General features: G+C 38.4%; 1 protein-coding gene across 2 annotated transcripts in view; it reads right to left on the minus strand.

Annotated features, from left to right (window-relative positions):
• Positions 1-27,280, minus strand: part of MAP3K5 (mitogen-activated protein kinase kinase kinase 5) — a 159,124-nt gene that overhangs the window by 105,093 nt on the left and 26,751 nt on the right. For both annotated transcript variants that reach the window (XM_079780409.1, XM_079780408.1), the window contains exon 2: positions 2,049-2,188. In XM_079780409.1, coding sequence (XP_079636535.1) covers positions 2,049-2,188 — 140 coding nt within the window. The remainder of the gene's footprint in view (positions 1-2,048; positions 2,189-27,280) is intronic.

A 27,280-nucleotide genomic window follows, 5' to 3' on the forward strand; every position in this document is an offset into this window, starting at 1 on the left:
CACGCACACACACACAGACTTTTCTCAGTAGTAGGAGGAATTTCTTGAGCTCAGAGGAACTTGTTAGACTGAAAAAAATACTTTCTATCCCAAAGACCTTTGTCCTCTGCATTCAAACACCCATTTGGGCTAGGAACAAGCTAAATTAAAAAATGGCAGAAGCTTAAATTAATAGAAGGAAGACGAGGAAAGAAAGAATGGCTTTGCATGGAATGCAGGAGACATAGTTGATGGGCATTTTAAAATAAACACACTTAGCAGGAATGTCTGATCTCCTTCTAACTAGAAGTAACTGCTATAAAGTTGAGTGGTGAAGGAGGATGGGCTTTGCAGCCACATTGACCTGGTCCCTAATAGCTATATCATCTTGGGCAAATGATTGAGTTTGTTTGAGCCTCAATTTGCAATTTCATAAAATAGTGACAGAATATATACCTCACGGGGATATTTTAAGACTTTACTGTGAAAATGTATGCAGATAAAGCACTTAATACTTGGCCCATAGTAAGTGCTCAATAACAAGCAGCTATTGTGTACAAGCTAAATAAGTATGTTTTAGATAGATTAGTCTTTTTAAATAATTATTTTATTAAAATAGCAATAACACTTCTATGCAAAGTCTAGCTGAAAGCAATGCAATAAGCCAGTTTAGTTGTCCCATACAAATTTCTGATAAGATTGGCTTTATCTCTTTCTCTCAAATTTAATTTTAATTCACTTAAAAAAATTTCCCTAAGTAAAGAATGTTCATAAAATAATCACCAGATATCAGTGGGGCAAGAATAAAAATGGTGTAAAGTGAAAATGTCCAACACAATATTGCCTACTTAAAATAAACTTAATGCAAAAAATATCAAATAAAAAATTACATAAAATAACTTCACTTCATCAACTGCAAATATGTTGTAAATAGTAGCAAGTCAATTTATGTATAATGCAAAATACACCATCACAAAACTTTATAATTATTAATTAAAGGAGTAAAACTGGGGTAAAATTAAGTCAGGGGTTCTTAAAGAATTGTTCCAGGTAAAAAAGAGGTTTAGGCAGAGTAGGGATAAATCTATCTCGTAGGACTATTCAGAGTATTCTGAAAAGGGATGGCCTATCAATGCCCAGCACAATGCTTGGCATCTAGTAAATGCATTTACTAAAAGAAACTGAAGATTTTTCAGAGAAAGACATACAAGCTTTAGTTACTCACATAAAAGCAAAATACTATTACGTTTTTTTGCATGGATTTGGGGTTAGAGATCTTCCTATAACAATTACTAAGCCATTAGGAATATGGCTCTGGGTTTTAGGACTCCACATACCAAGGCTGGCTCTGATTTGGGAACTGAAAGATATAGATGAAAAAGTGCACATAAAGCAAGCCAGAAGTTTCACAAAGGAAATGATAATATGAGGCTCAGCATGAGTTGCACTGAACTGTTAGATGCTTTTCAACGAATCACACAGTGTCAAATCACCTGGCCTTGCAAAAGCACTTCAGGCAATCTTTTTGGATGGAGGATATACCCTCATATCATTAAATTCCTAAAATGGAGAGAATGACGGGATACATTGAATTTTGTAGACAAATACAGTGAGTTTTTATCCCCCCCCCCTTTCTTATCTTAATTGAAATCATATCCCTGTGAAAGAGGATGTCAATTTTCTAGTGACACTCACAGAATTTCTGGAGTACTTTCAGTAGGTAGCATAGTATTTCGAGTTGGAGGCAGGTGTGCCCCACAAAACCCCCAATGGTGACAAGCATGAGGCTTGACCACACCTTATGCAATCTCTTCATCTTCCTCCAGTGCGTGTACTGACTTCCTATTAACACAGTCTACTCAGGTGTGACTCTAACTGGAGCTCAGAACTCAACATTAAGTTTTTTCCTACCTGCGTACCATCAAGTTTCTACATTGAATTCTATATAAACTTCACAATTTAGCTAACATCCTTTCACAAAATAAGCTACTTAAAATTTTTTGGATGATAGAGAGGTACCCCTACAACACTGGTGCCTAAAGTAACTGTTTAGTAAACAAATGAGGTACCTTCAGTGACTGCAGGGAGTTAGAGTTTGCATCACAGTAGAGGATGATGTTGTTGGCCATGCTGAAACTTTCTCTCACTCCAAGGTGGTAAAACAAGGACGGCTGCCGGAAGGCATCACTCATCTCCACCACAGCAATATCTGCAAACAGAAAACAAAGTCCCCACAAAGATGACACCTAAGTAATGCCCAGTAAGCACATTTTGGTTTCAAGAACTTAGCAAATGAAGAAATGATGGGAATTTTCCCCCTGCATTTACCACTAAATTTTGAATTTGCAGTTCTACCCGGAAGTGGTTTTATAAAAAGTAGCCAAACTGCGTTTTGTTTTTTTGTTTTTAAACAAGAAAGGGATGATATAATTACTGCAAATTAAGGAGAGTTTGCAATGGTCAACATTAAAACAAGTTAACTAAGGTTGCAGAAGTAGATCCATGGGAAGCAGCAATAAGTAATAACTATAAAGATTTTAAAAAGCAAATAGGTAAGATTGGGAATTAATCCAGAGATGTATTTTAATATCTAGCATGCACATAGCAAGTATAAATCAAGAAAAATGGAAAGCAAATGTACAGAAAATTACGACTAAGGAAGAGGATATAACCATATATACAAATTCTTCCAAAGCTCAGAAATGCCTAACACCAAGGCAGTATTAACCTGATACCAAAAATTGATAATAATGTCACAAAAATGAAATTCAGATTAATCTTAAATTCATTTATACACAAAGATATGAAAGAAAAATGAACAAAATTCACCAAGAACACGAAATCATTAGTTTAAAATTTACTTTTGAGAATGCAAGGGTGGTTCAATGGAAAAATTCATCAGCATCTTCACAGATGCCCCAAGTGCTTTGATTAAAATTAAAAATCTATTTATCATTAAAAATAATTACAAACTAAAAAAATAGGTCACATATTTAACATGAAGAATAATACATGTTTCATAATACCTGCCAACTTTGTGCATATAGGCATTCTCAGGAAAATCAGGAAAAGAACAAGATTATCAACTACTCCCACTACTAACTGATGTTCTAAAAATCCTTATTAATGTAATAAGATTTAACAAAGTAAGGAGGTATAATTCCATAAAGTAAAATACACAATTATCATTATTTGCAGAATGGCTGTCAACTAAATACCTCAAAAGAATCAACCAAATAAATATTGTAAGTAATAATGTAATTTAATAAGGTATCAAAATACAAACATATTATGAAAACCATAAGCTTCCTTTATAATCACAATAAATTTGGAAAATATAACAGTACAATAGATCCCATTCACAATGAAAATGAAAATGTTACTATACCTTATAACAAATTTAACAGATGATACTGTTAGAAAATATGTGCAATATGTAATAGATTACTAATATCTTTAGAAACCATCTCTTATTGGTCAATTTAAAACAAGCAACCATAAGAACACTACAATAGAAAATTAGGCAATGACATAGGCAGGAAAGTTTATAAAAGTATAATTAAAGTGGAAAATAAATAAATACATATTATGCCATGATAAAGTACCAAATTTGTTATTAACAAGTGGCCAAAGACATTTCAAGATGCCCAACAAGGAGGTAGAGAAATAACACTCTTTCTTACTTCCTTAAGATTATGCACACTTTGACCCAGTAACTCCATTCCTAAAAATTTACCCTGAGAAAATTCCTGTTAATGTGGCAGATTTATTTGTAAGTATGTCCAATGACAAATTTTTTTACAAATAAATGGAAAAGTCTTAAAAATATCAATAAGAAAACGGATAGATAGATTCAGATAATGTCATATTATATAACCATTGAAAACTATATTGCAAAAGAATATTTAGCAATGGGGTTAAATTCAAGCTATATTACTAGTAAGTAAAAGTATTAAAATACAATATATACATTATAATGTGTAGAATATTCATTAAAGTATAAATATACATTATAATATGCACTCTATGTGTATATGTGTACAGACATTTGGAGTAAACAATGTCTAGAAAGTTATACATCAAAATATAAACTGTAATAATAGCTGTGTAATGGGATTATGAATTATTTTTTTCTTTATGCCTTTTGTATTTTTTATAGTTTCTATTATGAGCAATGATTACTTTTAAAATCTAGGAACCCATCAAATATAAAGAGAACTGAATGTAAAACCAAAGTGCAGCATAAAAATAATGCAGACTCTTGAGAAGCTGTTTGGTGCAGAGTCAGTCTTACCTAATGAATGTGAAATCTGAATTCACATTCTGTGAAAGAGAAATAAATCAGATGAAATGGAAGCTAAAGACATGGAAGATTTAATGAGGTTATGAAAACGGAAGACAGGTCAAAAGAGCTTCAAAAGATTTTTCCAAAGTTTAAAATGACTTAAGGGCTCTTTAATACAAGTAAAGAATTTTCTTTAGGGGTCATCAACATTTCTACTTCAAAAATCAACACATTAAAAAAATTAGTCATTTTAACCCACCCATCCCTCAACTGCCTCCCACAGTCACACTGCTTCCTCCTCTCACAGATGCCAGCCACTCAGAGTCAGTCACAGCATTTTAAAAACAAGAGGCAATATAAAATGGGGTAGAAGAAACCAAATAAAACAGGAGCTGATGAAAAACAAATGAGAGACATGCAAAGAAAAATACCAGCTAAGTTAAAAGAGTGACAAGGTGTGTGTGTGTGGGTTATTTGCAGAAATCTGACTCATGGAATTTGATGCCAACATAAAACTATGATCCATTTTGAGTCAATTTTTGTAAATGGTGGGAGGTACAGGTCAAGTTTCATATTTGTTGTAAAGATACTCTCTAATTCAATGGCTATATTTGTGTGGTTCTATTTTTGGATTTTCTATTCTGTTCCATGGATCTATGTGTCTACCTTTGATAATACTAAACTAGCTTTACTAGTGGCCTGGTGCACAAATTCATGCACATTGAAAGGAACTTAATTAGAAGAAAGATTCGTGCGGTAATTACATTATTGCAAAAAATTACATGTCAAAAGAGTATATATAATGTAGTAGTATAAAATCAAAACACACATGCAATTGGTGCCAGCGAGAGCTTTATACATATCATGCATGCGTGAGTCAATGTTTATTTTTAAATTGCCAGTGCACGTTATATGTACCTGCCAGTCAGTCCTTAGATCATTTTGAGAAAAACTGACATCCTAATAATACTGAGTTTTTCAAACCATGAATATGGCATATCCATTTATTCAGGCCTCCTTTTTTTCATCAATATATGTTTTTAAGTTTAATGTACAGTTCTTGCACATATTTTGTTAAAATTGTGCCTAAGTAGTTTTTTGGGGTGCTATTCTAGATGTTTCTCTTTTTAAAATTTCAAATCCCAGTTGTTCATTGCTATATTAAACTGTATATTAAAACACAGTTGATTTTTATATATTGACCCTATATCCTGAGACTTTACTAAACTCACTTATTAGTTCCAGGGGCTGCTGGAGTGGTGGGGACATGCTTTGGGATTTTCTACAAAGACAACCATGTCATCTGCAACTAGAAATCATTTTATTTTTTCCTCTCCAATGTGAATGTCTTTTGTGTTCTTTTTTTGTTATTATTGTTCTTTTGTTTTGTCTTGCCTTGTTATACTGGCTAGGACTTCCAGTAACAGCATTTTTTAAACAGTAATATTTGATTACCAAACTCAAGAAAATATCTTATTATGGCTACCTTCTGACTCTGATGGATATCTTCTCAAAAGCAAAAGTCATCTTCCTTGTGAAATAATCCTACGACATGCTAAAAATGCAAAATATGATATAATTATAACAAATTGAACAAAATATTCCACAATTATTGAAATCCACTTAATGTATCAAGCACATATTCAGATATTACTATGTGTCAGGTACTATATGCTTTTCAATTATTAACTCAATCTTTATAATATCCCTTTGTGGTAGGTAATATGATTTCAGAACCCTGAGGCAGAACAGGTCTAAATAATATGTCCAAAATCAGCTAAAAGGTTATGGCACCAGGATTTGAACTCAGGCAGTCTGGTTGGAGAGTCTATGCTCTTAATTCTTAACTAAGTCACACCCTACAATTATTGCATATGGAGGTTCCAAAGATCAGAACACAAACGAGGTGCAAAAATATATTTGGGGACCAAAACCTATACTCTTGTAATTTATTTCATGAGTAAATGCACTTAATAACTATCTAATTGGGTTTTGTGGTAATAGTGTGAGTATAACTGCCACATTTAAAAATTTAAGACTAAGTCAATCATTTAAAAGTATAAGCAAAGACACAAAAATCTTACATTCTTACCTAAGGTGTAGTTTCTCAAATAGAGTTAATGTAAAATAGAGATAAATTATGTTTACCAAGCTTTTATTAAAGTATAATAACTTTTTAAGGCAATGATATAAAACTATTGTGCCTAATTGCATTTTGGGTCATCAAATAACAATGGTTCATGGTCTGTGTTTTTCTTATCTATTTAATTTTTCCTTCATAATATCACATCAGTTATTTAAATATCTCACATGACCTGCTACTGCTTGTGAAAAACACTGAAGGAAGACATTAATCTTTAGTTCCTTTTTATCTATTCAAATGTTTTTCTTAGACATCAGATCACTTATGACAAAGCAAGAGCCCCAGTAGTGATTTAGTTTGTATTAGTCTACAAAGTACTCCAAAATTCCATAGAAATTTCCCGTTATCACATAGATCTATCCCACCCAGTCATGATGGATTAATCCTCAAAAGACCCAATTTAGTTCAACAAATATCCTGAGCACCTATTATATAAAAGATTTTCTGTTATCTGTTCTAAAAGATAAATAAAAATTAACTAGTCAGTTTTCTAAAGTCTGGTAAGTATACAATGTTGGGAAATTGCAAAATTCCTATTGTGCAGCTAGTGTTGCTGAAATTTTTAGGAAGGATAGAATAATAATCTATCATTGTTGTCCCGAATTGGTCATAGTTTGGCAATTCCTGCTATAAATTACTAGTCATTTAATTTCACAAGTACCACTTAATTTTCTTGTACGTTATTTGGTTAACCATACCATGCATATTTGTGTCAACAGTATATTTTGGGCCATAATTTCCTCATCACTAATCTCCAATAAATGTATGCACAGTGATTCAAACATGAATCATCTTATATTGCTAAAGCAAATGTAAACAATGTCCCTGCCCCAGCCCTAGTTTGCTTGTTTGATAATTACACTGAGGTGGGCTTTTCTAACCTGAAAAGTGAAGCCTGGAAGGTAGGTAATCAGAAGGACATTTTTCACCTCCAGAGACTGGCCTTTAAAAAGACAGCCTTACAAAAGGAGGAGGGTAGAAGAAAAGGGAGACACTTTGAGGGGAGAAAGAGATCAAAGAGAAAGCGGGGGGGGGGGGGGGGGGCGGGGGGGAGGGGAAGAATCAGGGAGAAAAGGAGAGCGTGGAACCAAACAAGACTGGTGTTATAAGAATTACAGTCCCCTTGCCCAGGCAATAGTTGCCAGAATTCAGGTCATGATGCTCCAGCTTTAGAGAATGTGAGGGGGAAAGAGCACACATCCATAGGAGGTTAATGTTTCCATCACTTACCATAGTAAGAATGCTAACTATTCAAGTAATAGAAGCAAGATGTGGATCCAAGCTTTACAGGAACCAAAAGCTCTATTTTTTTTTTCCTTACTTCTATCTGCCTAAAATGAAAGAAGGAGCATTTCATAAAAAGGGAATAAATTTCAACTTTATTCTGCTTAAGGGACACAGACAAAAGCCTCACCAGACATTAAAATCTCAATCTTACCACAGGAAGATTTTTGGTCACAGGAATACTGAGCAAATAAATAATCCTTCCCTCCTATTAGAGAAGAATTTCAAGCACACAGGATTTTGATAGTGGTTTAGTGTCATTAGGGGAGCCCTGTAAATACTCTAACTAGATTCAGTGTTTCAGTGAATCCTTCATATCAGTAAGTAAATCCTTCATATCAGTAAGTAAATAAAACCACAATTTATATCTTTAATGCATACCAAGTACTTTATAAAGTGATATTTCCCTGGCCACAGGCACAGCCATCCCCTACAAAATTTTGCTTATTAAAGAAATACAAATAGGTCCTATATCAAAGTGTTATTCTCTTTCTAAGTTAATATACGGTCTAGTTTATACCTTAAGAATTTATTTTTTAATGTTATGACAATAATAATAGACCTAGTCGAGTGATCTATAGAGTATGTAATATAAGAAAAGTATAAGTGAAAATAAACTCTAAGGTTTATTCTGTGACAGAAATGGGATATGACGGTACTTTGCTGGCGAACATTTCTATAGCACCACAGAAAACTATTTTTCTTTTGAAATAATAATATTTCCCAAAGGTATGCTGGGTTTAAGAGTCTACAATAATCAATTTTGATCTCTATAAACTCATTTTATATAATACATTTCAGTCTTTAAATAATCAATATGTTTTCATTAGATACTGAGAGAAGTACTCATGAGAATTTTGAAGGTTTTTTTTTTAGAGTTTACTGTAGTTTTTATTGTGGTTATGGTGCATGCTATTTTTCATTTTCTCATATTTAGTTTAATTAAATCATCAAAGCTGCCTGCATTTATGCTTCAGTGAGGTTCCCAAACACACAGAATAGCTCTTTGTAACTATAAGACTCTTACACAAGAGTTCTCCCTGCCAATCAGAACCATTCATCTGCTTTAATTGGTACTTGCATTATGTAAGGTTACAATAGTTGATTTGTGATAATTTTTGAAGAAAATCTGATTGTTCCTCATGCATCCCAAGTGACATTCTCCCCTAATTTTTTATACCTTTACTAGAGACCCAGCACACGAAATATGTGCACAGGTATGGTACCAAGGCCTGGCCTGTGATTAGGGCCATCTTTCCCAGCTGCTGGCCCCGCCCCCACCCCGGTTCCCCATTCACCATTGGGCAATCGGAGCCTGCTGGCCAGGGGGAGAGACCAAGAGGTTGGCCATTCCGCCCACTTGCCAGACCCACCCTCCACTGCGGGTCACCCTCTGTGTATGGGGTGATTAGCGGGGTGAGGGCCTTGGCCTGGCACCCATGGCATCCACCACCACCCACCCCCAGTTCCCCATTCCCCATCAGGCGATCAGAGCCTGCCTGCTGGGGGAAGGGACCGAGAGTTGGCCGGCAGACCCCGATCAGGCAATTGGGGCATCTGCCCTCTGGTGGTCAGTGCAACGTCATAGTGACTGGTCGTTCCACCACTCGGTTGATTTGCATATTACCCTTTTATTATATAGGATAATTATTCACACAGAAACAGCAGAAAGAGGCCAGGGAACACTTGAATGTTACCTAATGGCCTGCTCTAGCAAAACTGGCTGTGGCACTTTTTCATGTTTGAGGTTGTTCTGATTAAGAAGATATTCTTCTCATTCTGTCTAGGGAAATGGCTGTCGAGTATGTGTGCTGTATTTACATAAACTGTAATAGTTATTAAAGCAGGGATACAATAAACAAAAGCAGACTGGAAAATTCTACAAGAAAACTGACCGGGTTTCCTCAACAAAGACATTAGCGAGGAATGTGGGAGAGAATTAGATACTAAAATAAACTAAGGGACATGATCAATTGCAACATTATCAACCTTATTTGGAATCTACTAAAACAACTCGTAAAAATCATTACATTTATAAGAATACTTGACAATTGGCAGGATGTTTGATGAAATTATTTTAAGGGTGATAAGAGACTGTGGTAGGAGTCCTTATCTTTTAGAGATTAAAAATGCAGTATGGGAATTTAATTCCTATATTAAAACAAGAAAATAATAAACTGTTAGTGTACGTATCCTTTATCAAACAGTGTTATTCCTCATGTCATAAGAAGTTTAGCTGCAAGTAATAAACACCAGGCAGTTTCTGCTATAGAAAGAAAATAGGTAGTAAAATGAAAGAAACCCAGCTTGCACACTACTTGTTTGGCAGAAATAGTTACCCTGGTGAGCAGGTCAGTTTGAAAAAGTTCTTTTCTGTCTTGCATTTATGGCCATCACCTGTTGCACTCATAAACCCAATGGGACCCTAAAGCAGTGTAGGCGAGTGCCCGGGAGCTCCACAGTGCTCCAGGATGCCTAAAGTGTCAGCAAGTGGAAACCTCTCCAAGTCAGGATTCTTCAACATCTCCAAAACATGCCATGCTTCTCCTTCCTTCGTCAAAGTCACTTTCAACACCTCATAAATAATCAGCTTCTAGTCAAAATGCGCACACTTTTGTTTTAATTTATTCATCTTCTTCTAGGAGTATCTGTAATTCTGTTAACGTAACAGATGTGTAAATATGAGTCTGCCAATAATGACTTCACTCCACAGCTTACTTGTTGACATTCCATTTGAGTGCAATGATTCATTTTTGGTGGAGGGAGTTAAAACTTCCTGCTAGAGGAAGACTTATTAGAAAGAGTGCATAGAATTAAAATTCTTCATTGTTAAATAATCCTTTTGCTGCTGACAGACTTAGGTGGCTGACCTTAACTGACTGCAGTGAAATAGTCTGGGTCCCTTTTTTTCCTTCCAACTAAAATTAAATCTGTCAGTCTTAAGGAGTTCACATCCTCTCTAGTTAAGTTTTCTTTGTTTTAATGAGACACCTGAATGTGATTATACAAATGTCACTTTAAAAGGGAACTGTCAGTACATCTTAAAGGCCAACCACACTAGGATGAAGACAGGAAAGAAAAGACCCCTTCACCAGCCCTCCGATGGGGAAAATGGGATAAGTCAGTTCCATAGACACAGCTATAGGCAAGGGAGGAGATGGCATGGCAGCCACCTTCCTTGCATTGCCTACTAAGTTATGCTTAGAGCCTTCTAATGGCTTTTTATCACGGGATAGAGGAGACTCTGGTTTCTTAAGTTTACTTCAATCCCAGTCATCACAGCACTCTGGAAATGCTCCCTTTACTCTGCTCCCACGCTTGTTTTTTAATTGTCTATTCTGTGCAAAGTACCCGTGTGAAAGGGTCAAAGAAATCAGCACCAGCTCTTCCATGAGCTTATAATCTTCGAATGCATGTGAGCTGCACACGTCCAACGTCAAATTAAATAATAAATGTTCCATGGGAGAACAGAACGAGGGGTGATTAATTCTGATGGGGGTCTCGGGAGGCACTGCAGAGGCAATAGCTTCAAAGTAAGCCTTGGGAAATGGTGACATTCCAGGACACAGGGACTGGGAAGGACAGGCACTTCTGGCTGCTCCGTGCTTGCATAACATAGGAGCTTGTCTCTGCCAGAATTATCTGCTCCACCACCTGATGGACATGTGCACAACCACCCACGGACTGAGGGAAGGGTTATCACTCTATCTGGTCTTTCTGCAGGAAGTTTACAGGCAATGCATAAACTGCACTATGTTTTGGGGGGGAATTCTTTTCAGTAAAATCTTTCTTCTTACAGAAAGAGAGATATTTCAATTTGCTTGTGCCTTTACACATTCTAAGTTGCATTACTAAATACATCTCCTTCCTTTGCGCGTCACCGGAGTATTCCCTACTCCTTGGCCCAAGGGGAGTTTCACATCTCTTCCCATTTCATAGCTCCCTTCACTGGCAATCCCACAGCTGTACCTGGTCGTTTGCACTAGAAAGCAGGAGGTACTTAATAGTTGAACAGAAAGCCCTGGAGAAGAGGCATTTGATAGTAAGGAAACAACTTTTAATTCACATTGCTAAAGCAGGAAGAAGACGAACAAACAAAAACCACTTACAGGAAAGGTTTCTGCATGATAGAAGAGCCTCCCAGGTAGCCCTTGGCCCACAAAGTAAGTCAACAAAACATCACTATTGCCACCAAGTATTCAGAGGGAGGGAGGAGCACAAAATGTGTATTTGCCAAATGAAATTAACAAAATTAATTGATTTCAAGGAGAGCTATATATCTCCTGAATTCTCAGCAGTTGTTTCTCTATGTATATTAACAATCAAACAGAATGAGAGAAAGAACTAAAATTACAGTGAGCAGAGTTCAGGCAGCACGAATACCTGTACTTGGATCAACTGCAATGGGACTGAGAGTGACCTGTAGCTACATCAGCTCCCACACAGAAGGTGGCCAGGTCAACCCATGGTCACTAGACCCCTATTACATGCCAGGCCCAGGGAATACAAGGTTAAATACAAGCACACACACATTCAAGCAGATCCCTTCCCTCTAGTTTATGATCTAGTGGGAGAACAGACATTCAAACAATCATACAAAAACAAATCCAAACCATACTAAGTGTGATGAATACAAAATACTGGGCATTTGAAAAAAGTGCAACAGGGAGAAGTGATTGGCTAGTGGGGCTTCCCTAACAAAGTGATGTGATCTGAAGGAGGTGCAGAAATAAAGGGAGATGGAAATCAGCATGGCCTACTGTAGTCAGTACTGACCAGGCATTACAAATGGCCAGGTGTCCCTCCCACCAGGTGGGGTGGAGCTGCCTAGAATGAGCTGCCTGAGCATGCACTCCAGCTGTGCAGGGAACATTGCGGGGATCCCTGGGCCTGAATCCCCACCCCATCCTTGGCCTAAGCCCAGCCAGGTTCTTTCTCTAATTAATGAGAATAACAACAGTCCTGTCACAGAAAGGGCTGAAAAACAGTGAGCCCTCAATGAATGTTAGCCATTATTATTAATGAGTGGGCCATGAATTAGGAGGTACCTTCATACCTTATTCCCACCATCAAGTATGGTCAAGCCCTAGCAGGTTTGGCTCAGTGTAGAGACCATCAGCCTACGGACTGAAGGGTCCTGGGTTCGATTCCAGTCAAGGGCATATGCCCAGGTTTGGAGCTCAATCCCCAGTTGGGGGGCATGCAGGAGGCAGCCAAACAATGATTCTCATCATTGATGTTTCTATCTCTCTCTCCCTCTCCCTTTCTCTTTGAAATCAATAAAAATATTTTTTAAAAGAATGATCAATAATTAATAGATAGGTTCATATACTTTTCCTGTTTAATAAACAAGAGATGAAATCCATAAAATGAGTTTCATTCTTCTCAACAGACACTTTTGCTGCTTTGACAAAACGGCTAAAGATCTTCAAGAGAAGCCCTGGACCAAATGGAAACAACCAATATTTGTAGTTGCTATTTTAGGATTTGAAGGGGGCAGACCAGGGCAAACACCTGCAGCCAGCTCCATACACATCCTGGTTTGCTTCAAATAGTCCCAGATTATGTCTACAGTCTTACTGTACTTCTAGTCATGCCCCCTTCACTGTCATCCTGAGCAATGGGGCAGTTCTTGTTTCACTGTGCTGTCACTTTCCATGGGCAGCATCAGCAGGGGGCCTGCAGCTGCCAAAAACTCAGTAAGAACTCCCCATTCTGCTGCCACTCCATTAAGCTTGGCACTGGATGTTCTTCAAATTATTTTCAGACATGAACTGTATGTTCCAAATCTCCCAGGCCAAGGTAATGGGGGAAACTGTATGAATGGCATGGACAAGAATATAAGACAGCCCCTTGAACTCTAGGCCCTTGTTCCTCCCAGTGAAATGCATTTCATTTTGCTGGGATTTTTTACCTTTTCTTTGGTCACTATTGTGTGTGTGTGTGTGTGTGTGTGTGTGTGTGTGTGTGTGTGTGTCCCTCTTTTTACCATGCCCCTCTTGATTTTCCTTTTTTGGAATCTACATCTCCTTCCCAGGGCTTATCTTTGTCTTCTCAGGTTTCTGCTGTTTCTTACTGAAAATACCCATCCAGGGTCAAGTTTCTTTTTGACATCAACAAGCCAGGGCTGATTTTACAGCAGACCATGTGCCCCTCAGTCTTGGACTGAAAGTTCCAAATGCTGTTTGGGAACTGGTTTAAGCCAGGCAGCCAAATTTGAAAGACTGTATTCTCCGTGGCCATTTCTACTCCTATGTGATTTTTCTGAAGAGCAAGATTGAGACAATGAAAAAAAGTAACAGAAAAAATACCTCAAATTCCACCATCCATAATCCTACCACTAGTAATCTACATTTTTACTATTATTCCTGAAATAGATTTCATATTAGCTTGCTTTTAGAAAAAGCATTAAAGAAAATATTTTCTTAAACTTCCAAATCTTCCTTTTGTACCTATTGTCACAAATAAAGCAGACTTGTGAAAAGGAGCTTGAGTGCTCAACAACAAAGGAGCAATTTTATGCCAGAAGTGCTACATTTTTTAACTTCTTTTTAGAAATGAGAGTTTAATGAAAATGGTGAGCCACTATTTACTTCCTCATGTTAAATTCCCAGTAACTCTTACCATATCCCATTATCATAATGCAATTGCTTTTCTATCAATAAGGTTTCTGTGGCCAAAGCTCAATGGGCTATCAATATGACCCCAGCAATGTGACCCTCTTTACTAAATTTGTGAAATAATATATCCAGATAAATGATAAAACTTTAAATGTTGTCAACTCTAAAATATATATGTAGTCCTCAGTATCAAAGAAATAAATTATTATACATATTAAAATGATCTATTATTAAAATTTACAACAGGGAGATAGTTACAACAAGTCTTTTGGTGTATCTCCTTGTAAGCTTTCCCCTATATAATCACCATACAAACACACACATATGATATGGGCACAAAACTGCAATTACTCTATACATCACATTCCAATCATAATCACTTATATTGAGAATTTTACATCTGGGAAAGCCTAAATACAATGCCCACAATTGGCTACTGAATCAAAAGACTGAAAGTCTGTGTTCAAATGTCTACCAAAAAAACCCCTACGGCTAACATCATACTTAATAGTGAGAAACTAGCTTTCCCAAGAAGATTAGGAACAGGGCAAGAACATCCCCTCTCATTGCTCCTTTTCAACATTGTACTAGCTAATGCAATCCTATCTAATAAGAGTAATATGCAAATTGACCATCACTCCAACACACAAGATGGCCACCCACATGTGGTCAAAGATGGCCGCCCTCATGTGGACACAAGATGGCCACCACAAGATGGCCTGCAGGGGAGGGCAGTTGGGAGGGACTAGGCCTTCAAGGGAGGGCAGTTGGGGGCGATAAGGCCTGCAGGGGAGGACAGTTGGACAGTTGGGGGGGGGAGGCCCAGGCCTGCAGGGGAGGGCAATTGGGGGAGATCAGGCCTGCAGGGGAGGGCCATTGGGGGGAGGGACCAGGCCAGCAGGGGAGGGCAGTTAGGGGCAACCAGGCCTGCAGGGGAGGGCAGTTAGGGGTGACCATGCCTGCAGGGGAGGACAGGGGCGACCAAGCTGGCAGGGAAGGGCAGTTAGGGGTGACCAGGTCAGCAGGGGAGGGCAGTTAGGGGCAATCGGGCCAGCAGGGGAGCAGTTAGGTGTCGATCAGGCTGGCAGGGGAGTGGTTAGGAGGTGATCAGGCTGGCAGGCAGAAGCAGTTAGAGGCAATCAGGCAGGCAGGTAGGCAAGCGGTTCGGAGCCAGCAGTCCTGGATTGTGAGAGGGCAGTCAGACACCCCTCGAAGGGTCCCAGATTGGAGAGGGTTCAGGCTGGGCTGAGGGACACCCCACCCCACCCCCCACCCTGTGCACTAATTTCATGCACCGGGCCTCTAGTAGATAATAAAAGGTATACTGATAGGGAAGGAGAAAATAAAACTGTCTTTGTTCACAGATGACACAATTGTTTATAAAGAAAATCTGAAAGAATTGACCAAAAACTCTTAGAATTTATAAGGGATTATAGCAAGTTATAGGATTCAAAGTTACTATACAAAAATCAATTACTTTCTGCATGGCCAGCATGCCTCAGTGGTTGAGCATCAACCTATGAACCAGGAGGTCATGGTTTGATTCCCAGTCGGGGCATATGCCTGGGTTGCGGGCTCAATCCCCAGTGTGGGGCGTGCAGGAGGCAGCCAATCAATGATTCTCTCTCATTGTTGATGTTTCTATCTCTTTATCCCTCTCCCTTCCTCTCTGAAGTCAATAAAAAAATTTTTTAAATCAATTACTTTCCTATATGCCAGCAATGAACAAATGAAATTTGAAATTAAAAATATAATACTACTTACAATAGGACCCCCAAAAAGAAGTACTTAGCTATAAATCTATCAAAATATATACAAATCTGTATGAGGAAAGCTATAAAACTCTGGTAAGAATAAAATAACAAAAATAAATAGATATTACATGTTCATAAACAGGAAGACTCAATATTGTTAAGATGTCAGTTCTTTCCAACTTGATCTATAGATTCAGTGCAATCCCAGCCAGTCAAAATCCTGGCAAGGCATTTTTTTTTGATACTGACAAACTGCTTCTAAAATTATATAGAGAGGCAAAGACCCAGGATAGGCAATACAATTCTGGAGAACAACAAAGTTAGAGGACTGGCACTACTTAATTTCAAGACTTACTACAAAGCTACCATAATTAAGACAATGTGGTAATGGTGAGAGGACAGACAAATAAGTCAATGGACCAGAATAGAGATAATGAAAAAAAGAAATAGAATCACATAAATATAGTTAAGTGGACATCCACATGCAAAAAAAAGTCTAGACACAGACCTTAAACCCTTCACAAAAATTAACTCAAAATGGATCATAGACCTAAATGTAAAAATCAAAAATATCAAACTTCTAGAAGATAATGTAGGAGAATATTTAGATGACCTTGGGTATGGCAATGACTTTTAGATACAACACCAAAGGCATGATCCATAAAAGAAATAACTGATAAGCTGGACTTCATTAAAATTAGAAACTTCTGCTCTGTGAAAGACACTTTCAAAAGAATTAGAAGACAAGCCACAGACTGGAATGAACTATTTTCAAAAGACACATCTGAAAAAGAACTGTCACCCAAAACATATATACACTTAAAGTAAAAAATAAGAAAACAAACAGATTAAAAAATGGCAAAGGATGTGAACAAACATGTCACCAAGAAGATATACAGATGGCAAGTAAGCATATGAAAAGATCCTTAATATCGTGTCATTAGGGAATTGCAATTAAAACAATTAGATACCATTACACACTCATGAGAATGGCTAAATAAAACACACTGACACCAAATGCTGATGAGGATGCAGAGCAACAGAAACTCTCATTCACTGATGATGGGAAGGTAAACTGACTGACACAGCCAGTTTGGAAGAAGTTTGGCAGTTTAATTAAAAACTAAGGATACTCTAACCATATGATCGAGCAATCATGCTCCTTGGCATTTACCCAACAGAAAAACCTATAGACACTTATAGAAGCTTTATTCATAATTGCCAAAACTTGGAAGCAACCAAAATGTCCTTCAATTGGTGAAATGGATAAACTGTGATACATCCAGACAATAGAATATTATTCAGAGATAAAAAGAAATGAGCTATTACACCATGAAAAGACATGGAGGGACCTTAAATGTATATTACTAAATAAAAGAAGGCAGTATGAAGAGGCTAATGCTATATGATTCCAACCATATGACATTCTGGAAAAGGCCAAATTATGGATACATCAGGAGTGAGGGAGGAGAGAGGGATGAATAAGCAGAGCACAGAGGATGTTTAGTGCACTGAAACCACTCTGTAACATACTAAAATGCTCAGTATGTCATTATACACTTCTTAAAACCCATAGAAAGAGTGAACATTAATGTAATCTGTGGGTTTTGAGTGACGATGATGTAGGTTTTTCAACTTTAACAAATGTACCATTCTGATCAGGAATTTAGATTGTGGGGAGGCCGTGCTTGGGTGGGAGCATGGGAAATCTCTGTACCTTCTGTATTTTTCTGTGAACCTAAAATGCTTGTGTGGACAGAGCTGATTTCATCTTCAAAAGCAGATTTAAGCTCGAAGCTAATCCATCATCTTAATTGAACGGGGACCCCTGACTCCCTCCCCTGCCCCTGGGTTGGATTCTAGAATGTGCTAATCACAGAATTTCCATTAACCCTTCCTCGGGGGTGAGGCACTCTCAGTGTTATCTATCTCTTAGCGCACCTTGGTGCTACAGCCTCCTGGCAGCTAGTCCCCTTGTTCCCTCTGATCACCCACACACTCTTTTCTCAAGTAGGTTCATTTCTATGGGGCTATAAGCAGGTGGTCCAGGGGTTGAAAGATGCAGACATCTGACCATCCTGCTGCTGCCTATGATTGCATTTCACTCTTTAACAGACAAGCTGGACTTGTCTCCCTCATTCTTTGGTGCCCCGGCTCCTTTGACGTTTGGGGGCCATTTTGCATATACTGCCTTTTTATGGAACACTGCTCTGAAAAATGAAGTATATTAACAAAAAGACTCCTGGACAGCCCTCTCCCAAAAAAAGGCTGTGTTGATGGTCCCAGGGTTTATAAAGAGAGCTCCTTTGGCAGAAGCTACAGGGCCCCCACCGACATCCTAAGATTGTGCTGGAAGGAGGAGCTAGTCCATGTCACCACAATTTGGAACCTGACAGCTCCACTCTGACAGCAATGCCTCAGTGTGCAGTGGCATCCACACCCTCTCTGCACAGCCCTCACCAAGCACACACCTAGGAGTCCTGGTTACATGAAGCGCAGCTCCAAGGTCTAGTCATTTACAGATTCACAGCCTTGGCTGCATGCTGTAATCACCTAGGAGCTTTCCAAAACACTGAGCCTAAGGACTCACTCCAGAAATCCTGATTACTTGGACAGGGGTGTGGCATACGCATCAGGGACTTTAGGATCAGGTGACTAATTGTCAATAAGGAAGCTGATTTAAGGATGCTCACTTATCCTTCAACTATGCAACTTGTGTGTGTGTGTGTTTTTTTTGTGTGTGTGTGTGTGTTTTGTTTGCTTGTTTGTTTCTTAAATGATATGCCTATGGCTGATACACTGCCACTTTATTTTTTTCTTTATATATTATTTTATTTTATTTTTGTCCTTATCCCCCCATGGCGCCTCCCCCCACCCCCCAAACAAAGCACAGGCTGCTTATTTCAGCACAGTGACCCATTATTGTGCTCCTTAGAAATGTTGGCAACAAATATTCATTTGCATACTAATGGAAATAAATGGCTCTTTTAATGAAAACCAGTGTAAGCCTGTTTGGATGGAACTCAATTTTTCCTGTTCAGAATGCTAACAGGGCAGTTGCTGGCATACACCTGGCAGTTAATAAATATTTTTATTTTTTGAGCAATTTAATTGGAGCTCTTGCATGTTCTAGATCCTGTTTAGAAAAGCTTCTTTAAGTTGGTTGAATAAATACTTTTCTCTTCTTCTATATCAGATTATTAAAAATGGAATAGCCCAACCAACGTGGTTCAGTGGTTGAGTGTCAACCTATGAACCAGGAGATCACTGTTCCATTCCATCAGGGCACATGCCCAAGTTGCGGGCTCAATCCCCAGTGGGGGCATGCAGGAAGCAGCCAATCAATGATTCTCTATCATCGCTGATGTTTCTATCTCTCTCTCCCTCTCCCTTCCTCTCTGAAATAAATAAAAATATATTTTAAAAAATAAAATAAGGATGGAATAAATGTAATTATAATCATGTATATCACTAATATATAAAGTTGGAGGAAAATAACTGGTTTCCCTTCATTTTCAGTTTCTCACCCTCAATACATGAACACGCTCTTCAGTAATGAAGGAACACCGCGGTGGCCTAGAAAAGGGTTTTTATCCAGGCACCCAGAGGTAGATGAAAGGCTAGCCAGCTCTCTGCTTCTGGTTGCTGCGGGGAGGGAGGATGCTGGCAACATTCCCAACTGAATGGCTCTTTCTCCCCCAGGTCTCTGAGCTGGGGATACGGGGATGCCATGATCCAAGCACACCTACAATCTTGACCATGACAATCACAAAGCCCTATTTACAAGGTGGACTTTGAAAACAGAATCCCTTTAATTATGAGCTTGGCTCTGGCCACTGCTTCTGCCTCTGTTTTTCTGCAGGTATTCTGCATATTTCTATTGCTTTTTCTGCTCACTGCTTTCCAGCTGCACACAGAGAAAAAGGGAAGACACACACGAGAAAGACTTCGTATCTGTGTGTGCTATTTTGCAATGATATTTTCAATAAAGGCATGTATTCTTGGTCCTTTCCTGTAGCAGGTAATTTAATCCAGATAATATCAAGAGCGGTAGATGTAACCCAGTGATTCCTCAGTCACATTCCAAATTAATAACTTAAAATCAGGTTGATCTCTAAAGTTTCTTCTGGCTTAAACCCTGATTGATTCTGGGATGTCTGCTTATGAGACTTAAGTTTGTAAAGGATCAGCCAGCTACTGTGGTGCGCACATCCTGAAGTGGGTAGAAGCAGAGAAATAAGTTGGGAGGCCCCTGCATAGTTCCAGGTGTGAGATGAGGATATTTGAACTGGGGAGGTAGCAATAATGATGGAAAGAGAAACAGGCTCCAGAACATTTTGGAGGATCATTATATGCCTAAAATGATTACTATCTAAATTCTTGACTTTCCCAATAGAACACATATCTTCCATGGTAAAAACAGTAGATTAACGGCCTAACATTTAACTTAAAAAGGTTTCCCTATGTCTATGTTTTAAAAACTAGGTAAAAGGGAATCAATGCAAAAATATAAAATTTTGAATGGGCACAAAAATACAAATATGTTTGTTTGTAGGTCTGTGAAAATGATAAAGACAGGAGATAATCAAAATGATGATACTATATCTGACTATGAGCTAATAGTTACAACATATAACTAGAACTTAAGAGATCTAGGAGTTTCCAAGTACTATTCACTAGAGATTTGGCCCAACTGCCTCCTTCGAATAAAATGATCAGCAAAGCACTGAACATCACAGAAAAAGTACTGATATAAAATTGGAAGCGGTATGCATCCTAATCACCATCCTCATAGAAAGCTGTGGCCCATACAGAGACAACCATACAGGGTTCTAATTCCCAAGAAAGGGAGAGAAAAAATCTATGTATCATTACTGGTTAAGAGGGAAAAATAAATAAATAGAGTATGCACAATAGTATTCTTTCTCTTTTTTTGCAGCAACAACAACAAAATAAAGATGAGAAGAATGTGCAGAAACCACCCAGTTGTTTCTCTCCCCAGTGAACCCTTCGGTACTCCCTGAGGCCTTGGATTGAGCACTTCTGTGGATGATGTTCAAGGATAGTCAGCTTGCTAAATACAAGTAGTTGGAAGAACTACACTCCATTGTTGAAATATTCAAATTCTTTTTAAAAAATCTTCTTTATATATGTGCAAAATCTGTCTCTCTTTAATGTCTGCTCATTCATTGTTGCTACTTTTGCTTTCCTAAAGCTACACTGAAAAAAAAAATTCCTTTTGAGTCCAAAAGCCTTCAGACATTTAAGAACAACAATCTTTGCATCCCTGACATTCCTCACAGGTTACACATTCCTAGTCCCTTCTTATGGCAACAGGATTTCTAGGTCTGTTAGCATGTTTGCTCTGGCCAAGGAATGTAGGGAGAGCCAAGGACCAATAAAAGGGCTTTCTGGGGTGAAATGAGGTAAAACTACTTTCCATAGTGTAACTCTTGTTGTTGTTTTTTTAAAATATATTTTATTGATTTTTTTTTTAACAGAGAGGAAGGGAGAGAGAGAGAGAGTTAGAAACATCGATGAGAGAGAAACATCGATCAGCTGCCTCCTGCACACCCCCCACTGGGAATGTGCCCACAACCAAGGTACATGCCCTTGACCGGAATCGAAACTGGGACCCTTCAGTCCGCAGGCTGACGCTCTATCTACTGAGCCAAACCGGTTAGGGCCATAGTGTAACTCTTGACGGACCTTATAGAACTGACTAACCATCAAGATGGTACATGCTGAAGATGTATGACAAAGGCTACGAAGCAGTGTGTGTGGTGAGCTATTAATAGGTCATTAGTGTCTTTCATAAGACTGGTAGATTAAAAACAATGAGTTGGAGAGTAAGTGGGAGGTTATGAAGTAAAAATAGTAAGTGCAGAACAGTATTATGAAATTTAATGTGTACATGAATCACTGGATCTTGTTAAGACATGAATTCTGATCCGGCTGTGGGAGAAGGGAGTGATGAGACTCGGCCTTTCTCAGGAGCACCCACGTGATACCCAGGGTTAGGGTTTACAAGATGGCAACAACCATCATGTAAATCCGTAACAGGATAAAGGTAATGTTTTAAGCATATAATGAAATAAGTTTTATCCAACATGACAAGCATTGCTAGATAAAAAACCCCAGGTCTATCAGATATAAGGTGGCTCTTTGGGGGAAGATACCATCTATTACCACCATCCAAGAGATAAATTACAAAATGTGAAGTCTCTGAAAAAAAAAAAAAAAAAAAAAGCACATTTCCATTTTCTATCCCAAACTGAGAAATCCTAAATAAAGCAGTATTCCTTGAGTCATTTGCAGAGCTGTGACTGAATACATGTAGGTTATGCAATGTTATCCTTTACACATCTTTACCCAATTGCCTTTATCCCATCATTCTGCATCAAGAATGAGTATCTTAGCATATAAGCTCCCTAAAATGTATTCCGGTGAAGGAGGCACTTGGAAAAGTGTTAATATTTACCCACATCTGGATCTTAACAAATCTCGAATACGCCTATATGTGTTTACACAAATAAGTATTTATTTAGGAAGAAAACAGAAGAACTTTTTTTCTTTGAAAAAATGGGAGGGGTTCTTTATAAAACATATGCAACGGAAAAGACATAGGGCAAAGACAATCTGAGAAAACATATAACATGATATAAATAAAGTTGTTTGTTTTTTTTTAAGAATGAAGGTGAAATGAAATTTCAGAACTTAACACTTGGCACAGTAAAATAAAAAATATATTTGACATTAAGAACTTAAAAATTAAGACAAATTTAAGGAAGTTAAAAGTTGAAGCAGTTATTTTGTAGAAACTCTCATTAGAGATGAGAGAACTATTTCCAAGAAAAAGGTATAGAATACTTTAAAACCACTTTAAATAGAGCAATGCCAATTTATTTATATATATATAAATATATATGGCAACCAACTAGCTTCTAGTTTCTTACACTTGGTTTCTCTGGGTGTTTATATGCATGCAGGTGTTCAAGAGTCTGAATTGGTATTGATCTAGATACAGGATGTCCTCAAAAATGTATACATGCTTTACCATCTCACTTAATTTTCACTCTTTTTCAAGTGTAACTGATATGAATAATGGGTAGGCCAGAATAAGCTTTGAACAAAGAAAACTCATCCTAAAGTGCCACAAGACTTTTCTTATGGGGAAGCATAAAAGATAAAGTTTATGGCAACAGTCAACAAATTGAGGAGATACAAATACCCAACAAAATGATTATTGATGTTTGCAATTCCATTGCTTCATGTCATCAACAGTGCCTGGACCAGAAGGGTCATCAGTTTGAAAACAGGCCTTGACAAAAAAGAGTATTCATTTCTATAAATTATGTCACTCCAATTTAATAAATATAAAAATAATAAATAAATAAATGCAATTTCAAAATGAATTGTATGTTAACAAACACTGACTTTATACTCATTCAAAATGCATATACATTTTTGGACACTCTGTATATGATCTAAATTTATTTACTTATTTGTTTGTTTATAATTAAGGTGGAAAAATTTAACCAGTAGAAGGTTTTACTCAATGTCTTTCATATATAGTTATAGGCAAATTACTGACCTTAGTTAAGAAATAAGTGAAATAAAGAAAATTATATTATATGGTTGAAAAGTAAAATATTAAAACTGACTTACTAATTACTGGAGCCCCACTGCAGTACATGTTAAGGTCACCAGTAAAGATACAATCATTCCACCTGATTGGCAGGTGCTACTGTCTCACGTGAATCTAGACTTTCATGTCTTGGGACCATTGTCATACCCACGGCTAGGTGACTCTGCTTGGCACATATGGAATGCTCATTCACCTTCCAAAAGAATGAGCTCAAACATGACCTCCTATTAGATCTTCTGTCACCAACAGCACAAAGTCTAGTTTGCAATTACTGTGAACTTAGAATCTGGCATTTATCAGTCTTATCCAATGGGATGTGAGCTTTCAGGCAGAGAATGAGTCAAATTCATCTGACACCTTATAAGCCTACATGGATGTTGACTGAGTGACAGAGTGAACCATGCTGGAAGGCAGAGGCCAGGGATGAAGGTGGCTGCTGGGTGTCCTGTGCAGCATTCTTCCATCCAGTACTCAAGGAGCTGTTCCATGCTGCTCAGAGTGAGCAGCTGAATTAGTAAACCACCTACTGATGTTCCTTATAAACTTATCTTCTTCCAACCTATAAACATGCAAATGCCCTGCCCCAACATATTCATCAAAGCAGAAATTAGAGACAAGGTATGGTCACCTTCTCTTCACACCCCATTGAATCTGAGGAAAGTCACAGCCTGCTATCCCTTCAGTTTTTCATTAGCCAACACAGAATGGTGCAAAAATATGTCCTACAGGCCTCAGAGAGACAAGAAACACCTCTTCTCGTGCTGGTTAGGTGTTGCAAAGAAATGCCGGGGACCAATAGTTCTCCTCAGTGATGGAAGGGTGAGTTGTTAGAGTTCACGATGCGCTCACGTATTTTTATTGTTAAAAATAACTTGTCAAGTCACCTCTTTAACAAGATCATGTGGCATCTTCAGATAGATTTAGAATCTGTTGCTCTTAACAGCTATTTCTGAATTTATGCTGAAAAATTAGGCCTTCCCCTCCCCCCGATTTATCTTTGTTTTCAGTTGATGGGGGGAGTCTTAAAACTTGTTATTTCCTATCATTCTCACACATTTCCTTTTCTTTCTCTTTCTAAAAAAAGTAGTTCAAGTCCCAGTGTTATTGGTGGGGAGCTCTCCATGTCCCCACTGGTTGAAGGGGAAAGTGGGAGACTTGCAATGTCGTGAGAAAAGGAATTTTCTGAGACTCACACAGGAGAATGAGTGGCATTTATTTGCATGGACTAAAATATCCCTTAGTTTCCAAGGTCTCCCCTCCCTCTGTCCCACCAAGGAAGAAGTGCAGCCGGGTCCTCAGTAGAGCTAGGATAGAAGCCGCTGCCTAGAGTTTCCGTTCTATGTTTATACAGTCCAATCCAGCATCAGGCTAGCTTAGTTTGTGTTCCCAGCTGCAGTCCAACAGTCCATTGCATGTGGGGTCTACTAGTCCATGGCTGTGGGCCGTACAGCTTCTAGCAGCATGGGTGAATGCAAGGAAGCAGGAGCAAAACTAGAGGAACAGAGAGCAACAAGAGCAAGGGAATTACTTTGTCTCGGGATTTTAACCTTCTAATATTTTGCGTGTGTGAAGTGGCCCCACTCTCTGTGGCCAATGATCTCTGTTCCGGGTTAGACTGATAGGCACCTTCCCTATGTCACCCCAACTTGACTGCGCATGCACCCATCTACCCTTAGTTGGACCCCTTCCCCCAGTGGTCTGTAGGAAATGGACTGGTGGTTCCCTGGGGAGTGTGAAATTGCAGTTTCCGTGGTGAAGCTGCCCAGGTGGCCAAGCTTATAATGTCTGGCCTCCCTTTTGCTCCTTTCCTATTATTAGTAACTAGCTAATTACAACGGTAACATTAATTCCCCAGTATGTTTACACAACTGTCTCCTGCCCCTAGGGATCAACTACTAAGTGCAAAATATTCAACTAATCTTAGTATTTTAGGGATGTTAAAAGTTCTAGATTTTCTGATGTAACTTTCCAACTTTGCTTGTCAAAATGACTAAACAGAGAATTTATTCCTCTCTTTGGGGACCCTTGTTGGGTCAAATTTTCTCATGACTTTTAACCCCCGTGAATGCATTTCATTCTTTTTCTGTTTTGGTCCCCTCTTCTTCCCTGTTTAGTCTTTCCAGAGCAGCATTCCACAGCTCTAAATCAAGCGCTCTGCAGAAACCTGCTGAAATCTGTGCTTCTCCTGGGGCTCTGGCTGCTCCTTTGGCTTATGGTTTCACCACTTTCATTCAGGTCACCCAAAGGCCTGCCATGCTGAATCTTCCCACACATGTCAAGCATTTATTTGGGGATTGCAACAATATCTTTCTGGAGTTTCAAGTACAGATTAGTGAAAGGAACTGAATTCCATATTGTCTTACTATAGCCCATGGGAATTTATGAGAGGTAGAATTTACTAACATTAAAGAAACATCAAACAGACACTAACAGAATGTTCAAGATAGCTGTGAGGACTTTGGCCAAATATAGTAATGATTTTCACAAAGAAGCATAATGGTAGATAAAGACCTTCCTTGTTTCTTCCTTCTGTGCAATGAACATAAAAATATCACATGCCTCTGAATATAGAAATCCACTGGCAGTTATAGGCCACAGGTGCTGAATTAAACACTCCTTCCCCACTCCACCCAAGAGTAGACAGCAATGTTTTATCAAATTTAAAAACGTGAGCTCAGCTTAGAAAGACTGTGAACACTGCTCAGGAAGAAGACAGTGTGTTGTTATGTGTCTTGTTTTCTGGCACAAAGTATTATTTCCCAACCCAGGCTGCTAAAGAAGGGATGTGGTTATATAGAAAGTAGATTTTTAGGCTTGCATTCTTGTAATCTAACCCACTAAACATGCAAAATATCAAAAACACACTGACTTAAAAGAATAAAGCAAAGCCACTCCTACTCTCAGAAGGTTGCCACCCTAGAAATAGAGGTGAACTTTCGGTTTGATTATGCCTCCATGGAAGCCCAATGACCAAGTTGTGGTATAATTTTTTTAATCGGGTATTATTTTAAAGTCATCTTCATTTAGTTTTAATTTTTCTCAGTGACCTTCATACCTTCAAATTAAGATTTGTACATTCATGCCTTGCCTCTCTTCATTTCTCCTTCTCTCGCCCTCCCTCCTTCTATCATGCCAGTTCCCCTTCCCTCTCTCCCTCATTCATTCAAGCATTCCACAATTATTTAGCACGGTTCTAGGCACTGGTGCTACTGAGATGATTCAACAATAGTCTCCGGTCTCAAAGGCTTATCCAGAGAGGGAGGAGGATTTTAAACAAATGGATTATAATTCACACTGATAAGGGCTGTATTAGAAACAGGGGTGGTACAGAGGAAGCAACGAGGTGAGACAGACCAGCTCTTCTGGGAAAGAGGAATTGGGAGGTGTGAGGGTGGGTAGCTGGGTCAAATATGACATTTCCAGCTGGGTTCCAAAGTGTGATTTCCCCCGAGGAAGAAGAGGAAGGGCACCAGAGACAGAGGAAATGGCACAAAGGCACAGAGTTGTGAAATGGGACAAGTTCAGTGTGGCTGGGACAGTGGCTGGAGGTGAGGGAGGTAGAGGTCA

This window comes from Cnephaeus nilssonii (genome assembly GCF_951640355.1).
Source record: "Cnephaeus nilssonii genome assembly, chromosome: 9".
Taxonomy (NCBI): domain Eukaryota; kingdom Metazoa; phylum Chordata; class Mammalia; order Chiroptera; family Vespertilionidae; genus Cnephaeus; species Cnephaeus nilssonii.